At 44.5% G+C, this 8,211-nt stretch overlaps 4 protein-coding genes across 4 annotated transcripts in view; 2 read left to right on the top strand and 2 right to left on the bottom strand.

Moving 5' to 3' along the window:
• Positions 1–685: 685 nt before the first annotated feature.
• On the top strand, positions 686–1,897 carry PHALS_06663 (v8-like glu-specific endopeptidase; the record flags this gene model as incomplete). Its single annotated transcript, XM_024719991.1, has 1 exon — positions 686–1,897. The coding sequence occupies one exon, from the start codon at positions 686–688 to the stop codon at positions 1,895–1,897; it is 1,212 nt and encodes a 403-aa protein (XP_024585235.1).
• Positions 1,898–2,013: 116 nt separating this feature from the next.
• On the bottom strand, positions 2,014–2,883 carry PHALS_06662 (checkpoint protein; the record flags this gene model as incomplete). The annotated part of the gene is made up of 1 exon (XM_024719990.1): positions 2,014–2,883. The coding sequence occupies one exon, from the start codon at positions 2,881–2,883 to the stop codon at positions 2,014–2,016; it is 870 nt and encodes a 289-aa protein (XP_024585234.1).
• A 750-nt stretch (positions 2,884–3,633) lies between these two features.
• Positions 3,634–5,330, top strand: PHALS_06661 (small rna degrading nuclease 5-like; the record flags this gene model as incomplete). The annotated part of the gene is made up of 3 exons (XM_024719988.1): positions 3,634–3,792; positions 3,849–4,170; positions 4,237–5,330. The coding sequence occupies 3 exons, from the start codon at positions 3,634–3,636 to the stop codon at positions 5,328–5,330; spliced, it is 1,575 nt and encodes a 524-aa protein (XP_024585233.1).
• A 133-nt stretch (positions 5,331–5,463) lies between these two features.
• PHALS_06660 (delta-1-pyrroline-5-carboxylate dehydrogenase mitochondrial-like) overlaps positions 5,464–8,211 on the bottom strand; it is a gene marked incomplete at both ends in the record, with an annotated part of 3,443 nt that continues 695 nt past the window's right edge. Inside the window, 3 exons of the mRNA XM_024719987.1 lie at positions 5,464–6,153; positions 6,214–6,346; positions 6,409–7,129. Coding sequence (XP_024585232.1) covers positions 5,464–6,153; positions 6,214–6,346; positions 6,409–7,129 — 1,544 coding nt within the window. The remainder of the gene's footprint in view (positions 6,154–6,213; positions 6,347–6,408; positions 7,130–8,211) is intronic.

Raw genomic sequence — 8,211 nt, 5'->3', positions numbered from 1 at the left:
TTTTAGTACTTAGAAGTAGCGGATTGCGATCCGATACACTAGTACTGGTTCTTGGAAAACACGGTGACCTTAGCTTAGCACTCAGAAAGTTACGCGATTGATAGAAATTGGATGGGCTGAAAATTTCTTGATCAATTGCCAGTGAATAACATAACATCTGTTACTTTCCAATCTTGAAACAGTTTTCAGAATAACTTTGAGAATAATATACACCTTATGGAAGCAAAAAATAATTATATTGTAAATTAAATAAATAAGGGTTGGAAGCATCTCAAGGTACGAAAAAGGCAATCAGACAGTCACGAACTATTCTACGTTAATTGTAAGGCTATGTGATCGTAGTCTTCACGTGGCATGCAGTCTAGTAACGCCCTTAATGCTACCGTGTATCAAATGATATCGTCTTTACTTAATTCTCAATGCGACAGTGTCACATGCTGAACGACTGTGCGACGAAGTAGTAATGTAATCCTTGATACTGACATGAGTTTTAAAGTAGTGTAACTCCTACCTGAACACTCCAGAACGAAGACATACAATCGAAACTGTAGTTACAATGAAATCTACTGACACTTTATCATACGCTTGCTACTTTGAATAACGCCGACACAGGCACGACGATGAGCTATTATTGCTTTCGGACAAAACTTGTGACTTGGGGACTAGTTATTTTAAACACCGTGGGATGATTTCACAATGTCGTTTGAGCTCGTTTCTTCTTTTTCTTAAGTTTGTGGACTCGGTTATTTTGTTAGCGAGTATCATTTTGTACGTTGGGGTGCACGGCAAGAATGACGTCCATGTCACGACAGTACAGAGGAATCTTTTACGTCAAAGAGATGCTGAGTCACTTGCTTCGATTTATCCGACAATGCGCGCGCTCAGTACCGCGAATACTAACGGTAGACGGCACATGTCCGATTCAAGAGTCTATCCGTATAGTGCTGTGGGAATACTGCGCTGGAATACCAGCACCTGCACAGCCACGCTAGTTGCTTCAAAAATCGTGCTTACAGCTGCAGATTGTGTTTTGGACTCGGAAGGTGAAGTACGCATTAGCTTCCCTAGCACTTTCAGTTTTACGCTTCTCCAAGCGGCAACTTTGATAACAGCATCCGTCATTCGAGTGCATAAGCAGTCAGATTTTTGGACTCAGTGGACGCGCAACTTGTATGTTCTAGTCGAGTTAGATGCAGAATTAGGAGATGTCAACGGCGCTTTGCTTCTACCACCTCCAAACACTTTTGCCCAAGACCATCCCATGAAGGTTCAGCTGGTTGACTACGGATGCAATGATGAAACCAGTGAATGCTTTCAACGTTGTGATATTTACTTTTCCACTAACTCAAATGACCCGGAGTATTTGCTGCGCCACGACTGCGATGTGTCGCCAAAGCGTTCGCTAGGCTCGCCCATGCTTATTCGCTCAACTGTAATGGATACATATATTGTCGGAATCTATACGAAGTCGATCGTTGATGACACTGACGACGAGATGCCCACGGGATCGTACAATGGTGCATATCATCAGGGCATTCTGGGATCTTTTGTGCAGCCCCATTTGTCGTCCTTGGTTCAGCAAGAAGAAACATTTACTTCGTCTACTTCTCGCGAAAGCTCAGGCACTTCGTTAAGCAGCACTTCCTCTTCTGATGACGATTTGAATAGTGAATCCAGTAGTCAAGGACAGATGAATCTGATAAATGGAGGCTCAGGTGCAGAAAGGGATTCATCATCAGCTTCGACTGAATCTTCGGCGACATCGTCACAGAATGGGATCGCCCCAACGGCAGCGTATACATGCATAGGATTGGTTTGTGCTGCTTGGCTGGTCATCATCCTGGCCGTTGTTCGCAAAATCCGCGCGAATTATCACAAAGCATTTACCACTTCTTAGTACAATTGTCGAGTTGTAGTTGTCGGCACCATCAATAAATTAAAATTTAAACGTCAGGTGTCAAACATCACAGGACCTTTGAGTTTTCGCAAAGTGTTATCTATCATTCACCTTGATCAAAGGTCGGGCGTGAGCACGGGAATGTAGCACGTAAAAGACCCAAAAGAGTCCACAAGAATGGAGTGCAGCACCATTGCTTGATTTTCAGTGATACAACACAGCACCGAAGCTGTCGACTGTCCATCTACTAAAATCGCTTTGCTTAGCACTTTACTATCAACTGTGACAGTAAACGAACGTTTTTCTCTTCGACTTGCCTTTTCCTCTTCGTCATCTCCACCATCTTCAATCAGATCATCACGATAGCGTAAGTGTGCGAACAATGTTTGCAGTGTGACTGGATTCGTATCGATGCGTAGAATGACAGTGCCCATCCTGCTGGCCTCCACCGACATTGTCTTGTGCATACCTTTTAATTTGTCTACAATGCTACGCAGTGCGCGGAGCGGCGGCATTTCAATTGCAATATCTGGTGCTGGAACACAAGGCTCTTGATAGTGCTCTATAGTACTCATAGCCAATACCTCGATTGGAATACTCTGTATAATATCGATGTCTACGGCGCGCGTCCTCAGACATAAGAAATTGCTGCCGTCTCGCTTAAGTAGACGCAACATAACGGCACTCGCGTCTTTTCCTGATGTTAACGCTTGTTGGAAATGTCGCATGTCACAAAGGAAGCCAATGTGGTTTTCAGCTCGAGACTGCACGACAACGTCATGAAAGAGACGCGTAGTTTGCAGCCGGGCAAAACTTTGGAGCTCCTCTGCGCCACCGCTTTTAAGTGCGATAGATAGCGTTTCGAGGGTTAAAGTAAAGACACAATTTGTCTTTGCGCTGCTCTGTGAGCCCAGGCGCACAAAGGATTGCGCGATATCCAGGAGCACGACAAGTGCGTCTTTGGCCAACGTCCCGCGGAACCGCATTGTTGAAGGTTGAGCGATGCAATTGAATAAAAAGACAGACTACAATTAAATGTATTTGCAGTTTAATTTATCATTGAACTGGATCGGATTACTAAAGATTATTAGGTAGCTCATGCCACATGAGAATGCAAAAGACTAGTAAGTTTGACTTTGATTGTCATATCATTGCGTGATGAAGAGGATATGGCACAGCATTTGGAAGTGGGAAATGGCGATTGAATAACAACATAGAATGATCGCAACTAGCTTCTGTGTCAAATGAACTGTCTGACAAGCACAATGACAGAGAGACGTGCTATCTGTATGAACCCCCTTTGAGCACGAAGGCAAATTCTCCACCTTCACGACCTTGCAAGGCTCGCTTGTGTCAATGCAAAATAAGCCAAATAACCGAAATCAGCCGCTTACTTGTAAATGACAACAAGAATTCTTTCTGTCCGTCCCCCTTTACAATGAAGAGGTAGTGCCTTTAATCTCCCCATCAAGATTACAAGGGACGTTATGACACCAAAACCCCACAAGTTAGCTCGCCTAAACTAACTCCCAACCAACTCAGCCTCCCTTTCATCACCATATATTGAAACAACTATCAAATTCCATTACCCCTTCTCGACTGCCGATCAGGACGTCTCAAACTTCCTCAGTGTCTGTAGACTCCACCTCACATGTATATCGTCATATCCAGTTATAACAAGAGCAATAACATGTTTTATTTTGAACCAATCACAGTTGATATCATCAGTCGTTTCAATGGCTGGAACTGCAGCATCGTTAGCGACTGCGACGTCTAAAGGTCCAACTGTGCCGTCACGTCGGAGTAAACGCAAATTCAAAGAAGTTGCGGACAACTTGCTTCGTACGAAATTTGAGAATCTTGCAGACCAAAACGACAAAATCGTTCCCCTTGCCGTACGTATTTTCCATTGCATTTTTAGTTTGCTTAGTTCTTTCAGTTGTTTGTGCAGAATATTCGCGATGCTATCATGGATCATTTACTGGGCAATACTAAACCTGATCTTCGATGCACAGTTTTATTCATTTGTGAGGAAGTGGTGGACTTTCGACTGCAGCAACACGCAACATCGGCTGAAGAAAAAGTGCCATTGCTGGAAGGAATCAATAGCGATTATCAGTTTTACAGTCGATTGTCCGAAGGCGATAGTATACCACGATGCAGCGCCGCATTGCTGCATCTTCCTATCTCAAAATGCGACATTGAAAAAGAGAAACACGCGGTCAAGAAAGCAATCAAGAAAAGGATAAAAAAATTCAAAAAGAGCTCGGGAGGTATGCTTAACGCTCAACGATAATGTGACTTAATAACTAATGTCCATGCAATTTTATGGCTGTCAGAAACATCAAAGCCTAGCGCTGAGTTCTACGTTTTGTCACCCGAAGAATTGACTATTCACTTGCCGTCGATACCGTTTGACGATGCACAGGCTGCACTGGAATTTGTATCTACAAAACCTTTGTTGGAAGGTGATAATCGTTCAGCTGCACAGCTCTTGCTCTCGCTTGACTGTGAGATGTGTCGCACTACGAAAGGCGTGGAACTTACGCGTGTTACATTGATCGACGCTGACGAAAATATATTGTTGGACGAATACGTACGTCCAAAAAATCCCATTGTGGACTACTGTACTCGATATTCTGGTATTACGTGTGATATTATGGAGACTACAACAATGCGCTTAGACGACATTCAAAAACAGTTTTTGACTTTTGTGCCGGCCGAAGCTATTTTAATAGGTCATTCGATCGAAAACGATTTGAAAGCGCTTCGAATTTTACATCGTCGAATTATTGACACTGTAAGCATGTATCCGCATCCTAAAGGACCACCTTTCCGCTCTGCGCTGCGTTTCTTGACTAGCAAGTTTCTGAACCGTTCGATCCAGACTGGTACGGATGGCCACTGCAGTGTGGAAGACGCCGTAGCGACGCTACAGCTGGCACAATTGAAGATCAAGCATGGACCTACATTTCCGACCATAAAGCATGAGTTCAAGCAAAAGAAAGTGGTAAACGAATTGGCTCGGACTAAGAAATCGGTCCTCATTGTAGACTCGCAGCGTGCATGTCGATCGCTTAGTGGCGGTGTGGCTTGCATAATTTCGCATGAAGACCCCAATGAGGTTGTGCAAACGGTAGTGAATCAGTTGACTACAGGGTTTCCGCCGCATCTTACGTGGGCAAGAATACGCGGGACGAATCGTTCCGATATCTTAGCATTTGTGCGAAAGATTCAAGCTAATATGCCCAAAGACTCATGTTTTGTTACGGTCTTAGGCGGGGACACTAATGAACTACGCGATCTCCATAAGCGTCGCACTGCACGAACAGATCCCCGAAGTTCGCTTATGTGGGACGAACAACAGCAAGAAGCATTGAACGCATCAGCTTTGGCGGCTCAGACGGGGCTTGTATACATCTGCTTGCAATAGCGAACGATTGAGATTAGTGGACTTTTCGATACAGTCACAATGAGTATTAAAATGCTCGAATTTAAAAACAAGCATCAGTTTTTGATGACATCCTAAGCGATGACCTACATTAATCAGAGGACATAAAGTACGCTTACGTAGCCTCGGGAATCGTCCAGGTGGGAGGAACGGGTCCAACATCGCTAATTATTTCACGATGGCATGACCACACGAGCTTGATAGCTTCTGGCGTACCGATACCGCCGGCGCATGGGTCACCAGCTGGGCCAAACCAGTGATTTTGGGGTGCCCCTGTGGTTCTGGCGCGGATACCACTGTAAGTCGTGCCATTCACCGTCGCCGCCAGCACTTCATTGGTAAAGTCTTGGTCGTTTGACACAACAGCAGCAGTGAGGTGAGCATTCATGCGTTCCAGGGCCTGTAAAACTTGCGGCAACTCATTATCGTCGTATTCGGTCAGAACCTGAAACGGGCCGAAAATCTCTGTTGTCACGAGCTCAAAATTCTCGGGCTTGACAAACTCTTTGAGCGGGACGAAGATCGCGGTCGGCTTGAGAGCACCATACTTTTCTGGAATTGTATGGCTTTCCAATTCTTCAGCACCAAAAGCAACACGTGACCCAGGAATCTTCAACAGAGCCGCAGCGTGGTCAAGCATTCTCTTTGTCGTAACCGTGAGCACAGGGCCAATGGTTAGATCCGAGAGCTTTCGTCGATTAGCAAGCTCAGCAAGCTTCTTCTCCAGACCAGCCTTGACCCAATTTCTGTGCATGAAGAGAACTGACTGCGCCGAACATTTTTGTCCAGAGCAAGCGTAAGCATCCTGGACACGAAAGTGTTAAAGTGACTGCAGGGTCTCATCATGTCAATCAAATAAACAGACCTGGTCGGAAGTCCAGGCAACATAGTCAAAGTCACGCACATCAGGTCCTAATACTTTCCAATCGAAGCCGGCATCCTCTAATTTGATACGACCGTTTAGATCTTTTGCAAGCTTCTCGGCAACTGCCTGCGAGCTATTTGAAACACAGCACGAATTCATATCAGCTGCTAATAATTCAAAATGTACTTTACGTACCCTGTGAAAAGCGTATTGCGCGGCTTGATTCGCAATAACAAATCATTCATTACCGCACCATCTGAATTGATGAAATCCACGTCTGTCATAGGCATGCCACATTCGTGCAGTAAGCGTAGAGTTTCCTGCATGACGATCGATACCTTCGAGTCTACTTTCAATAGCACCTTGTTACCCATGTACAAAGCGCCCATCATTTGAAGCACAGGGATCTCAATAGGAAAATTAAAAGGCGTGATTAATGCCACAGGACCATAAGGCCAGCGGTAACCAAAACTGGTCTGTCCAAGATGGTCGCCCGGTACTCCAAATGAGCGCGCCAAAAAGCGTACTTGATCTCCGGAAAAGTTCTCGAGAAACTTGCCCGTAACCTTAACTTCATTGCGAGCTTGAAAGTAGCTCTTAGGTGATGTTCGCTGCACCAATCGCGCAAAGTAATCAGCCACTTTTTCCTCACGGAACATGGCTCCGGCCTTAGCGCTGACTTCACCATACATGACATAGCGCTCGACGTTTTTAAGAGGATTATGCAAACCATGTTTTGGACAGCTGGTCATACTTTCCACGAAAGGATCTAGCTCATCCTTTTGTGTAAGCGGCATAGTCATAAAAGCCTCGCCATTCAACGGGTCCACGATAGTCTCTGTCTTGTTAGTTTTTGTCCATTTTCCGTTCACAAGATTAAAGCCGTCAGTAGGCTCAGCACCGCTAAAGTTTGGATCTACAGTTGCAAACGACGGCAATGAATTTATGGATCTAGCTGCGCTCAGGACGCGGCGAGACGGAAGTACGGATGCAGCGCGCAGAGATAACATAGCATCCAACTATTATCTAGGTTTGATAAAGTATCACAGCGCGTCCAGAAAATTTGAATTCAATTGCTATTTTGCTTATCGAACGGACCTTTATTCGAATCTTCATCATTAAATATACTGATATTTCTGTACTTATGAATATTCACAATTACACCAAGTGTGATGTGAATTTTTAACAATCGCACTTGTTTTATTTCACACAATTAAACCAGATATGTAATGCTTAAGTACGCAAGCCACAAAGATATGAACAAAACACTGACGTTTACACTAACTTTGTCTCCATAAACACTACGCAAAAGTGACCTCTTTACTCCGCCTGAAGTTCCACTTCACACACTGTAATTTACCGTGCCTGCTCCTCTGGGCATATTGGCACGGAAATTCAGCTAATCTGCATCGAGTTCAATTGCGCAACAATCCCCCAGATCGCGTTTGAGCGGATAAAATATTTTTGGTGAGTGTGCCGAGATGTTCTCCGATGGGAACGGTCCCAGTTACTTCTTAAGTCTCGAACAAAGACATCCGCCTTCACCCGGGTGTACACAGCCTAGAAAATTCCAAGGCAAAAATGGGGCACTCACTGAACCCTCAGCATCCCCACTGCAGAGTATCGGTTTCTCGGTCCTAACTAAATTTGGCGCAATGTGCTTTGATATCCCGCCATGAAACTCACAATATCCCGTCGTTTCTTGTGAACTGATTGTTGTTCCAGGATCCCAGCTTGCTTTGCTGTAACGGGATTACACATACCCTGGTAACAGCGGGTGAGCGTCACACCAGATGTGCATGGTGTGACCACACCCAAAGAAGAATACGGTACAGGGCTAGATAGCCAGTAGTTATACATGTATTTAGATTTTTCTATACATGATTAGGAGAATCTATGCATTTGAAATTAGGCGGCTTTGCCGCAGATAAAAAAATAAAGTCAGCTTTTGAGTTTAAACGTAAGAGCTAACTAGCCTTTGGTTAAGGTTTAAATTAA

This window comes from Plasmopara halstedii (assembly GCF_900000015.1).
Source record: "Plasmopara halstedii genome assembly, contig: Scaffold_3060, whole genome shotgun sequence".
NCBI classification, from domain to species: domain Eukaryota; phylum Oomycota; class Peronosporomycetes; order Peronosporales; family Peronosporaceae; genus Plasmopara; species Plasmopara halstedii.
The sequence above is the reverse complement of the archived record's forward strand: the minus strand, read 5'-3'. Positions and strand labels throughout refer to the sequence as shown.